At 46.3% G+C, this 22,147-nt stretch overlaps 1 protein-coding gene across 1 annotated transcript; it reads left to right on the top strand.

Annotated features, from left to right (window-relative positions):
- LOC142581939 (alpha-tocopherol transfer protein-like) lies at positions 1-20,982 on the top strand. The gene is made up of 5 exons (XM_075691374.1): positions 1-218; positions 1,628-1,867; positions 12,893-13,086; positions 17,652-17,762; positions 19,822-20,982. Exons 1-5 carry the CDS (start codon positions 62-64, stop codon positions 20,053-20,055), a joined length of 936 nt encoding a protein of 311 aa, XP_075547489.1. The 5' UTR covers positions 1-61; the 3' UTR covers positions 20,056-20,982.
- Positions 20,983-22,147: the final 1,165 nt, after the last annotated feature.

Here is a 22,147-nt window from a genome sequence, read left to right as displayed (position 1 = left end):
GTACAGCTGCAGTGGACCTGTGCCTTCACTACCTGCAAGTAACGCTTTGCAAGCTTCTGCTATGTTTGGTGTCTATAGAAAAGTATCCGTAAATGAAGAATTTGATAACTCCGAAGGGGCGCTTCCATTTAGCCTGCAACACATCGCTGAAAAAGAGCTTGGAGAAACTCCGTTAAGGAGGAAAACTGCTGTACAGAGACTCATGCAGATTGTGTCAGGTGACGTATTTGAGAGCCTTTTCAAACCTTCTGTGTCTTTATAAGAATTTAATTGCAACTTAAGCAGATGGGGGAAAATACTTGACCCGTGAGAGAAATCACATGCTTAAGTGGTTCATAAGGAGTATCAACGGCTAATGACAAGTGTTCTTTCGAAGGTAATCTGTCTTCTTTATTTTTGCGGAATTTAGCGAAACTATTTGCGCCACACTTTCCGCCTCAAAGGCCGTTCTATGTAGGGATCAGGGCCTACAATTGGAGCGCCGAGAACTGCGGCGTTTGAGTCCCCTGTCGTATGCGAAAGCCAGTTTCTGCAGGGAGATAGTCACACATAGTTACTTCAGCTGACAAGAAACTCGGCTGCTGCCTTGTGGGCCTCCTCAATATCGAGTCAGTCCGCATGTCTGGGAATCCATTTCACGACGGGTGTGATGTATTGCGTGAGCAGTGCCTTGCAGTTTTCTTTGATTTAATGGGCTATGATGCGTTGTAATGTTCCTCTTTACAAGCATGTTGAAGCCTCCATGGCATTTGTAAATATATTGAATGAACAGCAGCAAAAATGTTTTCCCTATATGAAAGGGTGTTTTTCCGACTTCAGTGTGACTTTTTCAATTTGTCGAAGCTTCACTAATTCACTGACGAATTCTAAACCTTGTCAGAGTGTGAATCCGAAGGTGCACTCTTCTTTTACAAAATCATCAAGCTGACAAACTACCAATTAACTGTTTTACGGGAAGTGTTCATTTTCCCCGGCGAGCCTTGAAGCGCCGCCACACCCATCTACCCCCGTTTCTAACTTCGGCGCTATCTGTTGGTTCTCCCATTCGCTGATGGTTACTTCATTCGTAATCACGCTCTCGTATGCATACACACCCTATTTTTAGAAAGCTTTAATCGCCCCCCCCCCCCCATACCAACCAGATCTCTCACTGAACTGCTTATTTTCCCTTCTTTTTAACGTCAAGGTGTACTGCCCAAGGGTGCAGTTACAATATTAATTGTATATAAATGAATGCCTAACCCTCGATCGCACAGGAATTGTAGTAAGGTTCCGTAATGACAGCCTTTTGTAATCCGCATGTTTTTATACAGCATCTAATTGGGCTCGGGCAAGCAATTATGAAAATTGGCACGTTGTCATGCACTAGACCTTCTGAAAGATGTAGTGTTGGATTACACTTGAGTAGCAGTGATGTTTGGCATATCAGCACAAGTTAACATTTAAAATCTAGTCGGAACATTAGTCTTAGCCGTATATTTTGTAAGTGAACCTTTTTTTCGCGCTGCCCGTTACTGAAAAAGTATTATAAACTGTGCAACACATGTCCACTAAATCTGCACTAAATCCACGAGTCGTTAGGCTTAAGCATATACGTGCCTCACGTGAGAAATTTCATTTTACACAGACGAACCTGAACTCAACTCTAGGAAAGACGATGACTTCCTTCTCCGTTTTCTTCGTGTGAGGAAGTACGATGTAGATGCTGCCTTGCAGACCATTCGGAATTACTACAAGATTCGTACTGCTTGTAGCCCCATCTACTGCGACTTTTTACCGTCCAAGGTACCTTCGCCAGCACGAGAATTGTTCATGGTGATGCCAGAAAAAGACGTCCATGGTCGCCCGATTGTTCTCGTGAACATAGGCAAGTAGCTTTTTCAAAATACCCCTATGCCCAAGAAAAGGTATTAGCATATTTCTGTACTTGCAAGGAAAGCAGCTTGATGGACATTTGAGCTATCTACTATTTGTGTTTGTTTCACATAAAGATCACCACTCCGCCCTGCGTGCAACGTAGGTTAAGACACACCGCTTTCAATCTGTTTGTGCAGACAATCCACATTGGAAAGTGATTCACACTACCCTAACGCTCGAAATCAATACAGATTGCCATGCCTGAAGCTGAGGCACGCACTTGGATCATGGACTAACACGTCGTGTGCGTCTCGCCCAACGAAGGCACCTCTAACGTTACTTATAGACACGAGTCTCTATGCGACACATTGATTGGTTCGTTGTCCGTTGTGGTATATTTTGTGTATGTTGCGTGTATGTGTAGTGCAATGGGTATATCAGGTCGTTCTTGATGATACACGCGCATGCTGACAGGCAAGCATCTCCAGGATTCACTTAAGCTCTCTCTCTCTCTCTCTCTCTCTCTCTCTCTCTCTATATATATTATTTTACGCGAACGATGGATTGGATTGAGACTGGAGACTATTCACAAGGTATATCTGCAAGGGGTAACTGCAGCGCTGGCCAGTTCAGCTGACAGCTCGAGAGCCAGAGAGCGTTCATCGTCTTCGTCGGGGCGCCCGCGTGCATCGGCCACAAGAAACACGCAATATGCATGTATCATTACCCCCAGCGGCAGAAGCTCCTTCCCGGGGCGTCTAAATATCGGTGATAACAGGAGAGTAATATGGATTGAGGCCTGTGACATGCACAACGTCAGTAGAATTTGGGGCAGATGAGGCACTGGTACTCAGTGGGACGATTTCCTACGTAACTGGAGTCGCGGCCCGCAGCACGCGATATGGGCCTGTGTACCGAGACATGAGTTTTCCTGACAGGCCAACGTGACTAGTCGGGTACTGCAGGAGTACCAGAGATCCAAGCGAAAAGTGGACGTCTCTGTGTTGATGATCGTACAAGCGCCGTTGCTTCTCTTCAGAGGTCAGGAGGCGAGCGCGGACAATTTCGTGTGCTTGGGCTGCCCTGCTGATAGCGTCAAGTGCATAATCGCTGGTCTCTGCTGCGGCGGATGGAAGGGATGCGTCCAGTGGCAATGGGGGTTCTCGGCTGAACAGCAGAAAGAACGGGGAATAAGCGGCAGTGTCGTGACGCGAGGAACCTTATGCAAAAGTGACATAGGGTAGAGCAAGGTCCCAATCAGTGTGGTCGCACGAGACGTACTTTGCAAGCATGTCTGTTAGGATGTGATTCAGACGCTAAGTGAAACCATTAGTCTGTGGATGGTAAGACGTAGTCAGCTTGTGCTTGGTGGAGCAGTGCTGCAGGATGTCGATGACGACTTGAGTAAGAAATGTCCAACCACAGTCTGTAAGCAGTTGGTGTGGAGCACTATGCTGCAGAATCACGTCGCGTAAAAGAAAATCGGCTACATCTGTGGCGCAGCTTGTTAGATGCGCTCTGTTGATGTAACGCGTGGCGTAATCTGTCGCCACAGCGACCCACTTGTTGCTAGACGTAGATAGAGGGAAACGGCCAAATAAGTCCATGAGAACGCGAAAGAACGGCTCCGAAGGAATGTCGAGCGATTGAAGGTACCCGGAAGGGAGCGTCGATGGTGTTTTTCGGCGCTGGCATTTTTCACACGCCGCAACGTATTTCCGTTCGGAGTTGGCATGGCCTGGCCAAAAGAAGTGTCGGCGAATCCTGTCGCAGGTGCGGAAGACGCCATGGTGACCTGACGTTGGTAAATTGTGAACCTATTGGAGAACAGCTAACTGGAGTTGTTTAGGAATAACGAGGAGTAGGGCAGGACCATCAGGACATATATTGTGGCGGTATAATGCACCATCCCGGAGAACAAACAGGTGAGGGGACGAATCAGAAGGGGAAGATTCCTAGCCATCAATGATGGTGCGCAAAGTGGCATCACGGCGTTGCTCGTCGGCAACGTGTAGCAGCTCAGAAACGGAGAAAACACAAGCGTCAGTAAAGGGGTCAGCGTCGGCGGGTGGTACGTCCACTGGATAGCGTGATAAACAATCTGCGTCTTGATGTAATCGGCCCGACTTGTACACCACTGCTTAGGAATATTCTTGCAGCCGCAGAGCCCAGGGACCAAGCCGGCCGGTAGGATCTTTGAGTGAGGAAAGCCAGCAGAGTGCGTGGTGGTATGTGATTACAGAGAAGTGCGTGCCATACAAGTACGGGCGGAATTCCGAAACCGCCTAGACAAGAGCCTGGCATTCACGATCTGTAATCGAATAGTCGCGCTCCGCTGCTGTGAGGAGGCGGCTAGCGTATGCGATAACGCGATTTTGACCCTTTTGGGGCTGGGCTAAGACCGCTCCGATACCGTGAGCAGTGGCATCGGTACGCACCTCTGTAGGAGAGGACGGGTCAAAGTGGGCCATTATACGTGGCGCGGTGAGAATCTTGGTGAGGTGGGCCAACGTGGCAGTTCGAGTGGGGCCCCACATAAACGGCACGTCCTTCTTCAGAAGATCAGTAAGAAGTTGGGCAATCGCTGCGAAGCCTTTAACGAAGCGTCGGAAGTAGGAGCTGAGACCTACAAGACTTCTGACGTCTTTGATAGACTGAGAACAGGAAAACACGTGACAGGACAAATTTTCTCCGGGTCTGGTTGAATACCGTAAGCGTCGAAGAGCTGTCCCAGTACTGTAATCTACCGACTACCGAAGTGACACTTCGAGGAATTTAGTTAGAGCCCAGCCTGGCAAAACTTGAAGAAAAACCGACAAGCGCTCAAGGTGTGTCTTAAATGTAGACGAAATGCGACAACGTCGTCTAGGGAGCAGAGGAATGTTGACCCTTTCAACCCTTGAAGCAACGAGTCCATCATACGTTCGAACGTTGCTTGGGCGTTGCATAGACCGAATGGAATAACTTAGAATTGATAGAGATCATCAGGAGTGACGAACGCGGTCTTCTCTTGGTCTTTTTAATCCACAGAAATCTGCCAATAACCAGACCCCAGGTCTATTGATGAAAAGTAGTTGGCACCGTGGAGAAAATCGAGGGCGTCGTCAATGTGAGGCAAGGGGTAGACGCCTTTCTTGGTAATGCGGTTTAGATGACAATAATCTACGCAGAAACGCCATGTGCCATCTTTCTTTTTACCAAGCACCATGGGAGACGCCCAAGGGCTCAACAAAGGTTCAGCAATGCCTTTGGTAAGCATCTTGTACACTTCTCGATATGACGGGCGATGAATAGGAAGGGCATCACAAGTATTTACGTGATGCTTAACGGTTGAAGTCTGGCGTAATTGACGGTTGCTGAGGTCGAAGATATGGTAGGAAACGAAAAGTCGACACACAGCTGCTGCTTGTTCAGGAAATAGGCCCGCAGCAATCATGGGACGCAATGTTGCGTCAGGGCAAATAGCATCCTGTGGACAAGGTAAGGAATCTAAGCAGACGTCTACGGAAAACGACGTGACGTGGTCATCTCCGATAGCAGGGAGCGTTGCAACCGATATGCCTTTGGGTAGAACTTCCTTCGTCAGGCCAAAATTAACGACCGGGATGCATGTGTGGTTATCGGCGACAGTGATGACGGAGCGGGTCACAGTGATATTGCGCATCAAAAGGACATCAGAAACAGGTGTGGCGACGCAATAACCATCAGGCACAGCAACAGATGATAGCAAATCGACTAAGGTCAAGACTTTAGGTGGCAGGCGGACGAAGGCAGTCGTACTAAAGCTGTTCGGCAGTTCGGCACCAACATGCGCGAGTAGAGGAAGTTCGAGGCAAAGGGTACCGGCAGAACAGTCGATCAATGCTGAATGCGCCGTAAGAATGTCGAGTCCGAGGATTAGGTCATGGGGTCAATTGTTCAGCACTGCAGAAAAACCGGAACGTGGCGGTCGGCGATACTTATACGGGAAGTAAACATTCCAGTGACGTCAACAGGGCTGCCATCGGCGACGCGTGCGGCTCTAGTAGTAGGAGGCGTGAGAACCTTCCTCAGTCAAAGACAGAGGTTACAACTCAATATGGGCACCTTTGCTCCAGTATCTATTGATATCTATTAACGCCGTCAAAGGGACACCATCGACGTGAACATCAAGTTCTGGTTCGTTGGGAGCGTCAATGGAGGATTTCCACATGACGAAGATAATGCAGCGATTTATATATATATATATATATATATATATATATATATATATATATATATATATATATATATATATATATATATATATCTTGTGAATAGGTTATAGTGTGAAGGGCGATCGCCATCGCCAGCGTTGGGCACGGCGATTGCTGCTCCTGATGGGTCTCTTGCTGCTGCTTGACCTCTGCATTAGCCGCTCTCAACCCGCAGCCAATAAACCTCTTCATAAATGGTGGAAGGTGCTGAGTATTTTGAAAACGACCACTCTGGAACTACAATCCGGCACGTTATCGTCTACCGTGCTCGAGAACGGATCCCCACAGGCGCCTTCTCCTCCATCAGTCATGTGCGCCGGTGTGCTCCGCCAAGGGACCCTGCTGTTGTGAGAGGCGCGGATGACAATAATACGGAGGATTGGCTCTGGACGTACGAGAGGGTAATCGTGTAAATTAATGGGATGATGCCGCAAAACTAACAAAGTGATTTTCTACTTCGTGGGTGCGGAAAGCCCCTGGCACAAGAACCATGAGAAGGAGTTCAACACGTGGACAGCGTTTAAGACGTCTTTCGCTGATGTGTTTGGCCTCCCTGCTGTACGCAAGCAGCGCGTAAAGCATTGCTTGCGGAAACGAGCTCAGCAGCTGGGTAAATCATTCACGAGCTACATAGAATACATTCTAGATTTGTGCAAGAGAGTAGATGCGACCACGTTAGACTCAAACCTAATCAAGAGTATTATGAAGGGAGTAGATGACGAGGTTTTTAGCATGCTGCTTGCCAAAATCCGCACACTGTGGCAGAAATAATTACTCTGTGCCAAAGCTACGAGGAGCTGCTTCGGCTGCATTGGCTGCCGTTTCTGACCAGTCAACGCTGCTTGCTGAAGTTAAGTCACCTGTGCACCAAGAAGTTGCCCGCCAGCTCTGATTAGTGCCTTTCTCTCAGCCGCAGCATATTCAATGCCCGCTTCAGATTTTGAACCCTCACGCAATTGAGGAAAACATTTGGAGGATCTTGCCTCTCCACTGCCGACAAATGCCTGCAGTGGCACCTCTCAGTTATGCTGAAGTCGTCACGAGGCCTCTACCATCACCTGTAGCTGCAGCTCCTCCCCTCACATGCAATTACGCCGACGTGGCACCTACGCCTCGACCACAAGTCGCCGTCCCATTTTTCCCCGGACGCCACGTCCACCACGTCCTGCGACCTGGGCTGGACCTGCCGTCAAAAACTTGTGGCATACGTACGACGATAGGCTGATATGCTTTGCCTGAGGCTACGCCGGTCACAACGCCCGCTTTTGTCGACGCGCTCAATCGACTGGGGCCGCATCAACCATGACATCCCGTGATATAGGCGTGGCAAGGTAATATTGTGGCTCTTACGACTCTACTTCGGCCCCGTCAGCTGTTCCACCGATGCCAGTTAGCAGCCATTCATCTGTTCTGCGTCACCGCTCACTATTGCCGATGCAACCTCGTTCTGTGGCTCGAGAAGAGAAAAACTGATTGCCGCAGTCGAGGAGGCAAGGACTGGAGCGCCGTCGAAGTGCAAAAGTTCTCACCATTGCACATGAAATGTTACAGAAGTTTGCATTGAAGATGTTCGCCTGTACACTGGATCTGCCATCTCTGTTATGGATGCAAAACCTTGTCGCTCACTTCGGAAAGTTACGACGCCAATTTCGGGTTTCTCTTTCGCGCATAAAGCGCTCAACATATTCATGCTCTCGCCCCGTGCACGGCGCATGTAGTCAATGAGGACGTGGTGTATACCATTGAATTTATTGCTACTTCGTGTTGTCTTATTATCCTCGGGCTCCTTAGCCGATGTTCCGCCCATTCCCAGTAAACTGCTAGTGAAGGAAGATGTGAACATTCCCCTGCCCTTGAGCGCTTCTGTCCGTGTGCTGCAGCAGCCTCTCCGACGCAGTCGCACTGTTTTCTCAATTTGGCCTGTTTTTTAAACGAAAATTTCTTGTGGTACATTTCGCTGCTGTTGAAATTACGCAAAGCAGCAGCAATCTCTTTGTTTCGAACCGCTTCTGTATCCTGTGAAACTGCTTCGAGGAGAATGCGTGGGCAATGGGGAAGCCATTGACGACAATCAAGTCATCGACGTATAGGATGACGCAGCCTCTGCGAGCCACCCTGCCCTGAGTGATTTATTTACGTTTACAGCATTGCTAGAATATGCATTTGGTCCTGCCATCGCCGATAATCTTACACTAGTTTGGCGTTCACAGCATCTATAAGTTTTAACCAAACTCAGTTCTTTTTTTCGATTTCGCGCAAACTCCTTTGAGCCGCACATCCAACTTTACGCATGCCATTGACACACCCTCCCACCCACCATTGCGACAACAAACGTATCGCGTATCTGCTTCAGAGCGAGTCATCAACGAGCAAGTCGACGACAGGCTTTGCCGCGTCATGATTTAACCTTCATATAGGCCGTGGGCATCACCTGTTGTCCTTGCTACGAAGAAGGACGGCTCTGTTCGCTTCTGTGTAGATTACATACGCCTTAACAAAATCATTCGCAAGGATGTCTATCCCCTACCACGCATTGATGACGCGACTGAGTATACGCAAGACGCGGAATTCTTTCTCCATTAGATTCGCGGTCGGCATATTGGCAAGTGCCAATGGCAGAAGTAGATCGGCCGAAGACAGCATTTGTTACGCCTCATGGCTTATACGAATTTAACGTAATTCTTTTTGGACTTAGTGATGCGCCCACAACATTTGAGCGCATGGTGCACATAGTTTTACGCTGCTTCAAGTGGCACACATGCCTGTGATATCTCGATGATGTTGTCTTTGCTCTAGACTTCACCACGCACCTTCAGCGGCTAAAATGTCCCCTGACATGCGCAATGAATGCTGTTCTTGAGCTGAACTTGATAAAGTGCCGCTTTGCAGCAAGGCAGCCTAAAATAGACTGCCATGTTTTATCCAAAGACGGTGTCCTCCCCAGTCCGTTCAAACTTCGCGCCGTCGCTGAATTACATGGAGAGTCCATTAGGGAATTCTATTACGGAGAGTCTACGGAATTCCATTTTGGAGAGTCCAACAAAACTAGTTTTGTTGGACTATCTTTCTGTTTCAGACTGTTCATTCAAAATGTTCCCGCCATCACCCCTGATGAACCGGCTCTAAGGGAATGGCACTCTCTCCTCACGGTCATCGGAGTGCGAGGACGTCTTCACGAATCCGCGTCATCATCTTACTTCACACCCATTTTTACCTCATTACGACGCAGCAGCCCTTATGAAAGGGCACACGGACGCCAGCGGTGTCGGCCTCAGTACTATCCTTGCGCAACAAAGACCTTCATTTGGTGAATACCTCGTTGTATACGCAAGTCAAACACTAACAGAAGTCGAGACCAAGTACAGTGTGACGGAGAAAGAATGTTTAGCCATCAGCCTGGCTATTATTACTAAGTTCCGTCTTTATTTGTGACGGCACCCTTTCGATGTTGTCAAAGGTCATCATGCGCTCTAGTGGCTCACATCATTGAAAGATCCTTCAGGTCACCTTGCTCGCTGGGTACTTCAGCTAAAAGACTGACATACGCGTCGGGCACCGAAATTAACGCCATCATTTCGACTTTGACGCCCTATCACGCTCTCCTTTCCCAACAACCTTTCCTGTCCTTCAGCGCCTCAGTTTACCATTTATTCCATTGGCACTGGAACCATCGCTTCCGGACAGCGCAGGGACCACCGGATTGTCTCCCTTATAGACTTTGTCTCCGATTTTCCAACATAATCGACAACTCACACACTGCGTCGTCAAGCTAACTATTTCGCCATTCACGATGACCTGCCTCACCGACGTAATTAGTTCTCAGACGGCCGCCAGTGGTTATTGGTAATACCTCGAAGCCTGCGCTTCGAAATTTGCGCATCCTTCATTGCTGATTTGCAGTGTGGGCACTCGGGTGTTTTCAAAACTTACCAAAGTCTTCGGCCGCAGCACTATTAGTAACCTGTTAGTTCGCTTTTTATACGATTGCCAACATCACACGGTCTATTCGAGGAGCTGATCAGCGCTCGCGGCCGCGCCTTTTTGTCCGCAGTGGTTAAGGCCCTTCTTGAATAATGCCATGTTGCTCATTAGACAGCTACCACCTGTCACCCTCAAACCCACGGGGTCAGTGAACGTTTCAGACGTACGCTTAGCGACACGCTTGCAATGTATGTCACCCCTAACCACACAAATTGGGACCTCATTCTAACCTTTGTCATCTACGCATACAACACCGCGATACACAGCCTCACTGGTTTTCGTCATTTTTATTATTGTATGGCCCTCTTCCGTCCCACACTACCGACAAAATTCTCCCGTACCGGCCTCATGCATCCAAGCGTGCGCCCGTTTCTGCCACTGCTAGACATGCTGAGGAGTGCCGCGAACTTGCACGGTCCTTAACTTCATCTGACCTGGAACGCTAGAGGAGCAGCCGCCCGTACAACACTGACGCGCCTATTTCCTTTGCTGGTGCATTTGTGTGGCTGTCAGTTCCTCTCAATGCAGCTGGTCTCCCTTCGAAACTTCTGGCCAAGTCTAAAGGGCCTTGGCCCATCATCGACGCGCATTTCGCGTGAATTATGTCATCAAACCAGCCATGCCATCTTCGGACTTGCGCCACCGGGGACGGCATATTGCGCATGTGTTTATGATATTTCTACATCCGCCACCACTCATGAACCTTGGCGGAGGATGTGGAGCATCCTCTCTGCCACAGGCGTCACGAGTACGTGATCTTTTTCGGCGAAAACAACTGGTCAACGAACCCACAGATGCTACTTGAAGGCAGGAATGTAACCGGATTCAGTGTCATCGTTATTAATGAACGAGAAGAAAGAGGGTTAACCGAGGGGCCCGATTTTTTTATTAATCATATGATAATAAGCCAACAAGCAATGACACCAAGGCCAAAATAAGGGAAATTAGTTGTACTTGCTAATTGAACTAAATAAATGAGAAATTAATGGAAATGAAAACGTAAATACCCAAGAAAGTGGATGGGAAACGGCGCCGCTGTAGCTCAATCGGTAGAGCATCGTACACGTAATGAGAAGACGAGGGATCGTGCCCCACCTGCGGGAAGTTTTTTTCATCTACTTTCATTTCCATTAAAGTATCATTTCTTTAATTCAATTAGTAAGTACAAGTAATTTTCCCTATGTTGTCCCTGGCGTCAATGTTTGTTGGCTTCTTAGGATATATATATATATATATATATATATATATATATATATATATATATAGAGAGAGAGAGAGAGAGAGAGAGAGAGAGACTAGCAGCACGTAGAAAAAGTAATTGTAGCAAAGCTCATCGTTTCGATTGCATTTGTGCATAATGGTTATCATCGCAGACGTGTTTCGTGGGTACTATACGTGACCTCGCCTAATAAAAGCATTTACTTTACAGCCGCCCAATGTACATATTATATATATATATATATATATATATATATATATATATATATATATATATATATATACTTCTTCAATAGTTGAATAGCTCATGCCGCGTCAGAATGAACATCTGTTCATTATGTCGATATTTCGGCCAGCGCTCGGCCTTTTTCTTGAGAAACGCCGGCTGTGGCGAAATATCGACACGACGAACAGTTGTTTCTGAGTGTATCAATATTACAATCATAATCTTGTGGCCACACATGAAATTTCTGCCTTCAAGTTAGTTATATATATTTAACTTGAATATAGAAATTTCTTTTCTTGCCACAAATTATGATTGTAATGCTGATACACTCGAAAACAACTGTACGTGATGTTGATATTTCGCCACAGCCGGCGTTTCTGAAGAAAAAGCCCAAGCTCTGGCCGAAATGTCGACATAATGAACATACGTTTATTATGTTGCGGCATGAGCTATTGAAGTAGTTTGGGCCGCCCAGTGTAAGCCGATGGGCAACAGAATATAAGCCGTGGTCGTGTTCTTGGAAGCATGGAACTCCCGGAAGTGAAGAGCCTACGAAGTATATGCTTATTCATTGGGTTTGCCTATTTTCGATTGTGTGATGTTGCTCACTAAAGACTTACACGATGCATAAAGGCCTTCATTTTTACATTTCCTCGAATAAACAAGCATGCACTTTCATTGCTGGCTATTACATTGAGATGTATTGGCCTGGTGTCGAACTGAAACACGTGAAAACTGCTATTGTCCATGCGTGTGATCTTTGGCCGTAACACCATCAGGTGTCCATATCAGATATAGCCCTTGTCTGCTCTTATACGTGTTTTAAATAAAGAATGAACTGGAAGAAACTGACAGAGTTATAAACTAATCCCTAGACTGAATGGGATAAGCTGCCTTGTAGAAAAAGTTTACCCGCATTTCAAAACTCTTATTAGGCAAATGTTAAGTGGTACGTGAAGGCCTCTATGTTCTTGTAGGAAAAGTACTTCACATTCCTTGTAAAAAGTTTATAAGCTTTGCAGGCGTTGCTGCTCATGGAAATTGTATTTTTGTTTAATTTGTGGGATTATATTATATCATTTTGCTGTTCACTTTTTTGCTGCGGTTTATTAGTTTCCTTGATTATTAACATTGCTACTAGTTGAGTTCGGAGCGATATTACCGAAAGCTCAATAGCAGTGTCATTTTTTAACAGGTACTGATCTACTTCATGACTTCAGCCATGTATTATAGCCGCATAAAGTAACCAGTCTTCATTTCTTACTATTATATTTGCTTCTGTATTAGTGTACAATACGTGGTATTGGTTTTTTGATGCTTGAATATACCGTCCAGCGTTTATCTTGTCTCGTTTTTATTACCTCTTGCATTTCAGGACAGTGGATACCCTCCGAGCTGTCTGTCTCAGAATTTCAGAAGGCCTGGACAATCTGCATGGAGCACATGGCTTCTGACCCGGTGACACAGGTTTTAGGAGTTGTGCTTCTGTTAGATTACAAAGGGTTTACCATAGAAAAGATGCTCAGCGTCAGCATCGGCCTACTGAAGAAAGCTTTGGAATATGTTCAGGTAATCAGGCCTAATTCGCTTAGTCGCAAGGCTTCTCTAAGTGACACAGATCCTTGATCGGGCTGATTAGCTTTATTGCCAAATTAGGTGAAAATTTGTGGATAACAATCAGAAATAACTCGCCTGCAATTACTTTCCAAGCATGCAAATAATGCAAGCGGGTCATTATAGGGTGCGTACTGCAGCCCGACTCCGATCTCGCGCATTCTTCTCGATATGCTTCGCCCTCTGCCGGCGCCGCCTTGAAGTCTGCGCCTACCCAGCGGCACATACACATTGACCCAAGTTGGTATCAAAGAGGCTCATTGAAGAATAGCACATACCCATTCGCACATAATAATAATAATAATAATAATAATAATAATAATAATAATAATAATAATAATAATAATAATAATAATAATAATAATAATAATAATAATAATAATAATAATCAGTTAATTTCTTTATGTCCACTGCAGAAAGAAGGCCTCCCCCAGAGATCTCCAATCACCTCCGTCTTACGCTAGCTGATTCCAACTTGCTCCTCAAAATTTGCTAATTTCCTCATCCCACCAAACTTTTTGCCATCCTCGACTGCGCTTACCTTCTCTAGGCACCAATTCTGTAACCCTAATGGTCCACTAATTATCTGTACTACGCATTACGTGGCCTGCCCAGCTACATTTTTTATTCTAATGTCAAATAGGACATCGGCTACCTTGTTTTATCTTTGATCAGACCCCGATCGCTTCCCGTCTTTTAACGTTATGCCTAAAATTTTTCGTTCCATCACTTTTTGTGTGGTCGTTAACCTGTACTCGAGCTTTTTTGTGAACCTCTAAGTCTCTTCCTCATATGTTACCACCGATAGAATGCACTGATTGTACACTTTTCTATCAATGACAGTAGTAAGCTCCTAGTGAGGATTTGGTAACGCCTGCCGTATGCGCTCCAATCCATTTTTATTCCTCTGTATATTTCCTTCTCGTGATCAGGGTCCCCTGTGAGTAACTGACCTAGATAAACGTACTCCTTCACAGACTGGACGCTGACTGGCGCTCACGAATTCTTGTTCTTACACTTTCTCGGTCAAGTTCTTTTGTTAGTTTTTGTAATTCTTTGATTTCATTCCGTCCCTTTTCATATTTTTCACGCTTTTATTTTTGTCATGCTCTTCTTTCCGTATTTACGTCCCCCTTTCCCTTCCCCTAATGCAGGGTAGCAAACCGGAGGTTTTAACTCTGGTTAAACTCTCTGCCTTTCTGTTATTTGCATCTCTCTCTCTCTCTCTCCTTTGTAATTCATCCCCAGTGTTGCTGAATCCGACAATGTCATATGCAAACAGCAGGTTGTTGACATATTCGCCGTTGATTCTAACTCCTAAGCCTCCCCAGTTTAACAGCGGCACTTACGCAGTGGGAATACCCAGCGACCGCAGGAGAACGTACACATTAAAACCTACCCAAATTGATGCCGAAAAGTGGCACACGCCTAGTGGCACATACTCACACGAAAAATCCACATTTTAGACTGCACAACCTTCGGGATAGGCCCACATTTTTGGTGGGATAGCTAGATAACGGGAAAGAAATCTGGTCTGGCAAAGGCAAGAATGCTACTCGCATTAAAACAAGTGACGCTGATGTAATCATCTCCACTGCAGCTAAACAAAACGGCAGCCTGAACATCTGCCACATGGGTTGTTTGTCAGTGGATCATATTTTTGTGCAGTGAGCTAAATCGGAAAATGGTACGCTTTAAGTAACAAGCTCACAGGACGGTTACGAGGTTGTAACGCGAATGTTTAAGCATTGGTATCTGGTTAATTAATGGAAAATGAGGCATCCACCCAATCGTAGCTATTGCTACAAAAGAAACCCATACGGGTTCTGCGATAGAAAAGCCTCACAGTTGAAGAGAAATTTGTACTGGTCCGAGACTAAAACAAATGACCACCGCCTCTCCGGGGCAGCCGGTCTACCGTTGAGCTAACCAGGTGGCTAGCAGATAGCAGGGCGAAGTCGAATTTGTCAACAACTCGAAGCAAAGGCAAGGGTTTGACGTAATAGTTCTAGGGAAACCTGCGAGGTATCCGCAGAACTATTGCGCAGAACTATTGCGCAGAACTATTCCGCAGAACTATTCCGCAAAATCATGTATTTCAAGAACCAGCTTTTGCTTCAATGGATGACCCAAAAGTAGTCTTTTTGCATCAGATTCTCGACTGGCTGGGCATCTGGAGAAGCTAGGACCTTGAAATTGACACGCTCACCGAGGAAATCCATGCAACTCTCCATCAAATGACATATGCGCTGCTAGAAACCGCCAGTTACTGCTTCAGTGAGCTGAGCCCCTCTTACGTACGTCTGGGAAAGCTTCTGATTGACAGCTTAGAAGGGCGCTTCGGGTCGTACAGGCAGTTGGCGGGTTCTCAGTACCGCGTGTACATTCGACAGATGTATGAAGGAGGAAATAAGTAAAGGCTACAAAGCTCATTGCCCATGATCCCTACATCTGGCGGTGATGATAGTACATGGGATGATAGGTGGGAAGACCTCCACACTTAATCGAACACAACCTGGTCACAGTATTGTAGTGACTGCCGACACGCTGTGAAAAATTTCAGACATTCCTGTCCTCGTAGATGTAGCCGGCTATGCCATTTACGCAAAACTGAAACGACTAAACTGCTTGAAATGCAGGGCGCTGCTGACAATAGACAAAACCATAAATGTTGCCGTCGCGCAGAAACACTACGAGCTGGTAAATGTACTAGACCGCGGTAGCCTTGTGTTTCCCCCAATGTGTGTCGTGAATGCTGCTACCCTGTGCTACGCTGTTGTACGGCAGCAATCCCAGAAGACCGACTTTTTGAGGGTAGCAAATAAGCAACAACTTGTAACAGAATTATCTTTAGAGCTGCTATGCCACTGAGGAGTCACCTGACTTCGACGAATGTTGACAAGGACACACCAGTGAATTTGTCATGATATATGTGTTATGGTGCAGTGCTTACATTTTGTTGAAGTCTTGTGGTCGCATTAGCAAAAAACTGTTTGACGCCGACGATAAGCCAAGGCAAAGAAAATACGCTACTCTGAAGAAGAGGTAAACATTGTGACATTTAAACATAAGCTATGCTCCCTATCATTATGTACGCGAAATCAGTTCTATATCTTAAGGTTGAACCATTTCAGTTTTTATTGACAGGCTTTTTAATAATGCAGCCTGTAAATAGTACTGCGTAAATAAAATCACCTTGAACATCCTCTGTACTGTGCATGCCATCTGTTCAACTATGCCCGAAGAAACGATTACTGCGCTCCGGTTAACGTTGTTCTTAAACGCGCGATCCCTTCATCGAACCGTATCCCTGAGCGCGCCGCCGGCCTCCTCTCCGCGATGGCACTCGCAGAGCGCTCAGGCCTTTTCTAATGGTGAATTCTACACGTCGGTCTGGAGCCCATTTTCTTGCTCCGCTGCAAAGAAATTCAATTCCACTGGTCGATCTAAAGCAAATATGCGTTTTCCCCTGGTAGATTGGGATCATACGGCTCAACCGCTGAGCAGAAACGGATTTCCCCGAAACTACGATGACGAGTTGATGTCACTTTCGTATCGGTCCGGTGGTTTGGCTGTTTTCAGCTCTTTCTGAGGCGTTATTTAGTAACCCTGTGCAGTTGTTCACATTCTCGAAATGAGATCATTCCACTGTGTGGCAATGCTTCATGCCTTGAACGATTCTGACAGCAGCTTTAGTTCCTAGCACAGTAGCAGCAGCGACGACAAGGAGTTGTACGTGCTTTACGAAATGGTATATAAAGTGCAAATGATGAAATGCCGATATGGCTGGCGGATATGGCGGGTGCCCAACTTCCGCTGCCCTCCTTGCCGGGGCATGTTTATTTTTCGCTGGTCGATCTGGACTTGGTTGCCCAGTGCCGGATTTTGTTGATATCTCGTGGATTCAACATCCCGCTCTAGACGGACCAGGGGAATTCGACAAAAGCATAGATGGTGTTGCCATAACACAGGCTTGCGCGAGGGAAAGCGAGGGCGACATGGCATCGCAGCGATGCACTGTCCCCTCACGCAATGCCTGACGCGCTACTGCGGTACCTGGTGCTCCTTTTCGACTGCTCTGCTCCGTTGAAGCGCGTTTGTGCCTGGCGTTCCGGCTCAATTGGTACGATTGCGTTGAAGAGACCGGATGCGGCGAGAAAATCGGACAGTAGTTTATAAAGCCTAAGCGTTTTTTGTCACAGGAAAGGTCGTGGGTACATACGCAGATGCTAGAAAAAGCAAGTTAGCAAAGCTAAGCAAAAATGAACCCACAGCCGAGTCAAACAATGCTTACGCAGAAGTAGAAAAGTCTTCGAATTTCTGCGGCTTTTCTTGCCCGAAAGGCCATTTGATGTTTTCGTATGAAAAACGTCACACGCTTCGTTTATACAGTGATTGGTATCTACATAAGAATGCATGGCTTAAAGCGACGAGTTTAATTGTGCGTAAACAGTTCAACATGTACAGTTTTCTGACTATAAGGGTATATTAGAAGTTCTAAGGGCATTCTATTCTTTCAGGACTGCATGCCCATGCGGCTGAAGGCGATTCACATACTGAACCAGTCGTACCCATTTGATGTGTTATATATGATAGTAAGACCCGTCATAAAATCCAAGCTTGCTGAGAGGGTAAGCAGACCTTTCTTTACTGTTACAGTTTTCACACATTACTGATAAACTCACCACAACGCATTCATTCAGTAAAAAATAAATATTTGTGTTACCAAAACGTTTACTACACGATTACAGTGCGAAAGTGTCTTGTGAATGCAATAACGTTATAAAGATCAAAAGTGGCCATTAGTACTGTGCGCGGGTTTCTAACACGGGCATATCTCAGAGGCAGTGTAGAAACGAGGGCGGATACATTGTGACGCAAGTGGCGCAATAGCTGTATTCGTAACGGTTTTGATGCTATAGCATTATGCTCATAACAACCTCTCCTCCTGCGATATGCGAAGGTATGTCCTCATCGGATCAAACAGCGGGGTGAGAGGGACAGAGCAGGGCAGAAGGACAAGCGCAGAAGCATGCTACCGGAGGAGCCGCGGTCGTTCCACGTGTGCGCTGTGGGCGCGTTGAAGTGCACAGTGCTCTCCCTCAAACTTTTTCGGCATGAACATGGTTGTAATAGAAAGAGAGCTTTGGCCCACATGTATATATATATATATATATATATATATATATATATATATATATATGCGTACGTGCGTAATTATATAGGTGTACGTAAGATCGGTGTGATTGAATTGAACAAATATTGGAGAACCTTCACCGAGAAAGTGTAAGAGTGGGGCTGAAGACTAAGAAGCAGAGACAAAGGTAATGTTCAATAGCCTGACAAAAGAACAAGATTTCATGATCACTAGTCAGCCTCTAGAGTCTGCGCAGGAGTACGTTCATCTATACATCGTTTACTCAAAGGACGCTTTGATCATGTGAAGGCAATTTAGATAAAAATAAAAATTGGTTGGAGAGCATACGCCGAGCAGTACCATATCCTGACTGGTAGCTGATCGCTGTCATTAAAATGAAAAATAATGTGCAATCACTGCATTCTACCAGCGCTAGCATATGTGGCAGAAGCTTGGAGATTAAGAAAGAAGCTCGAATTCAAGTTAAGGACCACTCAGAGAGCGATGGAACGAAAAGTATTAAGCGTAACGTTAGAAGACAGGAAGAGAGCGGTGTGAATCAAAGAGCAAACGGGGACAGACGATATTCTAGTTAACAGTGAGAGAAAAAAGATGGAACTGGGCAGGTCACGTAATGTGTAAGGAAGATAACCGGTGGACCATTAGAGTTATAGAGTGGGTGCCAAGGCAAAGGACGCACAGTCAAACACGGCAGAAAACTTGGTGTGGTGATGAAATTAGGAAATCTGCAGGAACAAGTTGGAATCAGCCAGCGCTGGACAGGGGTAACTGGAGCTAACTGGAAGAGGCCCTCTTCCTTCAGTGGACATAAATATTGGCTGGCGATAATGATGATCCAAGCCGGTGTGCCATATGTCAAGATAACTGAAGCAGTTATAGGCTCAAGAATGTGAAGACGTCTCTCACTCGTGTTTTTAATTGGAGCATTCATACAGTTTGACGGATGAGATATTCATGCACTATGTCAACCGAAATACGCAAGGCAGGGCGCACATAGCCCATTTATTCTGCTCTAGAAGGTGTTTTCGAATGAGAAAGAACTGTGCTAGTGTCCAAGCTCAATATTCATAAAAGACTGCCATGTCTTGAGCTACGACTCGCACTTGGACCATGGACTAACAGTGTCTGTGCGTCTCGCACCACTGAGGCACTTTTACCCTTGTTTACCGAAATTGGTCTCAATTAGGTAATTCGATTAGCTCCTTTGCGGCGTGTTGTTGCGTGTGCCGTGTATTGTTGCGTATCTGTGACGTGCGCTGTGCATATCATTTCATCCTATCCATCTGGAGTATCACATGTGGCGCACCACCAGGCAGACCTGCGTGCGATTATTTCAAGGGTTATCTCTGTTCTTTTCTTAATACGGTGAATCCTTGCAACCAAAATAATCTTTACCAAAGTACTCTCGCTCTATAGAATCCGCCAGTTTTGCAATGAGAACAAAAGTATTTATTAAACTACGCACATAATGTGGTTATTAGAAAGTGCGAAGCACGTGACTAATTCTCCTTGTTTCTCTCCTTCGCGAAAAGTTTCATCTCTACGGTGAGAACTATGACAGACTGCACGAAGAAATTTCGCCCAGAGTGCTGCCAGAAGAATATGGAGGTCAAGGACCGCCACTCGACTACGAGGCGTTTTGGAGGCGCGTAGACGCCGAAGAAGAGCTCTTCGCTGCTAACAATCATTACGGCTACACCAGACCGAGAGGCGAGGACGACTTTCCCACAGACGCAGAAGTACTGGAGCAACTATCTTTTATGTAATAAAAAAAATTCAGTAGGACAAATATATTACACGTTAAAGGACCAAGGAAACCGTTTTTCTCAACGCAGGGTCCACATTTCTGTGCTTCCGGTGCGCGATTTAAAGAACAAGCTAAGAGTAGAAATGAACTTGGTTAAAACACGTTGGCGGGCTAGTTGGTTAGAATCCATGGTAGAGTGTATAAGCGCGACTGGACGAGGACGAAGAAAGAAACAGATACACAGACACAGCGCTTCACTTTCAACTATAGATTTTATTTTCGCACGCTTCGATAAATATATACCGTGCGAGCGGAAACAAACGTAACAGCAAAAAAGAACATTGAGTGGTACATTTCGTTGAACTGGACACGTGTGCAAGGCAAGGGAAAAAAAAACATGTACTACAATCGTCACAAAGATAAACCAAGGAATCGTATCTCCTTTTCCGATAGTGACACCGAAGGCTTGCTTACGCACTTTTGCTCTAATTTTGCTATCTGGTAGGCCTCTACAATCTCCCTCGTGATCCTGCTATGAGCCTTATAGAGAATGGAAGTGCTTCCAAACATGGGTTTGCAGGAACAATCTCAGCAGTGAATACCCAAATGATCCGAGATTACCTTAGTGACGTTATATTGATGCTCCTTTAATCTCTCGTTGATACATCTGCCGGTTTGACCAATATACGTATATTGGTCAATAACGTATATTGGTCTTGTTGCGAGGTTTTGTGTACACGTACAGTCCACTTTTTCTAGTGGCCCTTTATCAAGCTGTATCTTCACATTTGTAATGTATATTTGGCAGAACTACTTTTTATATGTTTTCTCTGTTGCGACTATAATTTGAGTGCAATTACTCACAATACACGACCGGCGACAGCTGCTCCTGTGCAATACAATAGAACGAGAAACAGCATCTTTGCGATTTTTTTTTCTGGCTGTTGCATATTGTTACGGGAAGGAAGAAGCGTTCGTCTATTGACAAGTGGCTTTTAATGGCGGAGCCAACAAGCGTAGAGCAGCGATGATGCTAAACTCTTCTTCGTCGTCTCTAAGACCACCATCAGCGTCGTCTTCTTTCCACATTACCGACTGTGACATCACCCCCGTCGGAAAAAGCACCTGAGTGGTGCGGCTCAGCTGTCCGAGAAATGTAAGGTTTGAGACGGCTGACGTGGATGATGTCAGAGAGAGGTGAAGGCATCGTGGCATCCAACGGAGACACTTCATACGTGACAGGGGTCACCTGGCGAAGGATGCGGTAAGGGCCATGGTATCGCGAGAGGAATTTCTCCGAAAGACCAACATGCCGAGTTGGATACCAGACGAGCACAAGGGCACCTGGTTCATAATGCACGTCGTGATGGCGCTGGTCGTAACGGCACTTCTGGCGTGTCTGTGAAGCAGAAAGACGCATGCGAGCAATCTGGCGTGCTTGGGTCGCTGTGGTTATGACATCCCGAGTGTACTCTGTCGGCGAATCGAGCGTGGTCGAGAGGAGGGTCTCGAAAGGCAAAGTTGGCTCACGGCCGAAGAGGAGATAGAAGGGGGAATAGCCGGCTGTGTCGTGGCGCGAGGAATTGTAGGCGAACGTGACAAATGGTAGAGCAATGTCCCAGTCGCTATGATCGGAGGAAACATACATTGCGAGCATGTCAGTTAATGTGCGGTTCAGGCGTTCGGTAAGACCGTTAGTTTGAGGATGGTAAGCGGTAGTAAGTTTGTGTTTAGTAGCACATGATCGAAGTAGCTCGTCTATGACTTTGGAAAGAAAGTATCTGCCGCGATCGGTGAGAAGTTGACGAGGTGCACCGCGGTGCAAGATGACGTTGTGAAGCAAGAAATCAGCGACGTCTGTAGCGCAGCTGGTCGGTAGGGCTCTAGTAATGGCATAGCGAGTTGTATAGTCCGTAGCGACGGCAATCCACCTATTTCTGGCAGTCGACATAGGGAATGGTCCGAGAAGATCAACGCCAACGCGAAAAAAAGGGTCGGCCGGTATATCCAAAGGCTTCAGCAGTCCGGCAGGAGGCACAGCTGGTCTTTTCCGGCGTTGACACGACTCACACGCGGCAACATAGCGGCGAACGGAGCGGTTGAGACGGGGC

Source organism: Dermacentor variabilis, chromosome 5, assembly GCF_050947875.1.
Source record: "Dermacentor variabilis isolate Ectoservices chromosome 5, ASM5094787v1, whole genome shotgun sequence".
Lineage (NCBI taxonomy): Eukaryota > Metazoa > Arthropoda > Arachnida > Ixodida > Ixodidae > Dermacentor > Dermacentor variabilis.
The sequence above is the reverse complement of the archived record's forward strand: the minus strand, read 5'-3'. Positions and strand labels throughout refer to the sequence as shown.

Excerpts from the sequence above, each read along its gene's own strand:
- LOC142581939 (XM_075691374.1), top strand. The coding sequence starts at position 62 with ATGTTTGGTGTCTATAGAAAAGTATCCGTAAATGAAGAATTTGATAAC. Across the intron at positions 1,868-12,892 it reads GATTGTTCTCGTGAACATAG|GACAGTGGATACCCTCCGAG; the intron begins GCAAGTAGCTTT and ends CTTGCATTTCAG. Across the intron at positions 17,763-19,821 it reads AATCCAAGCTTGCTGAGAGG|TTTCATCTCTACGGTGAGAA; the intron begins GTAAGCAGACCT and ends CTTCGCGAAAAG.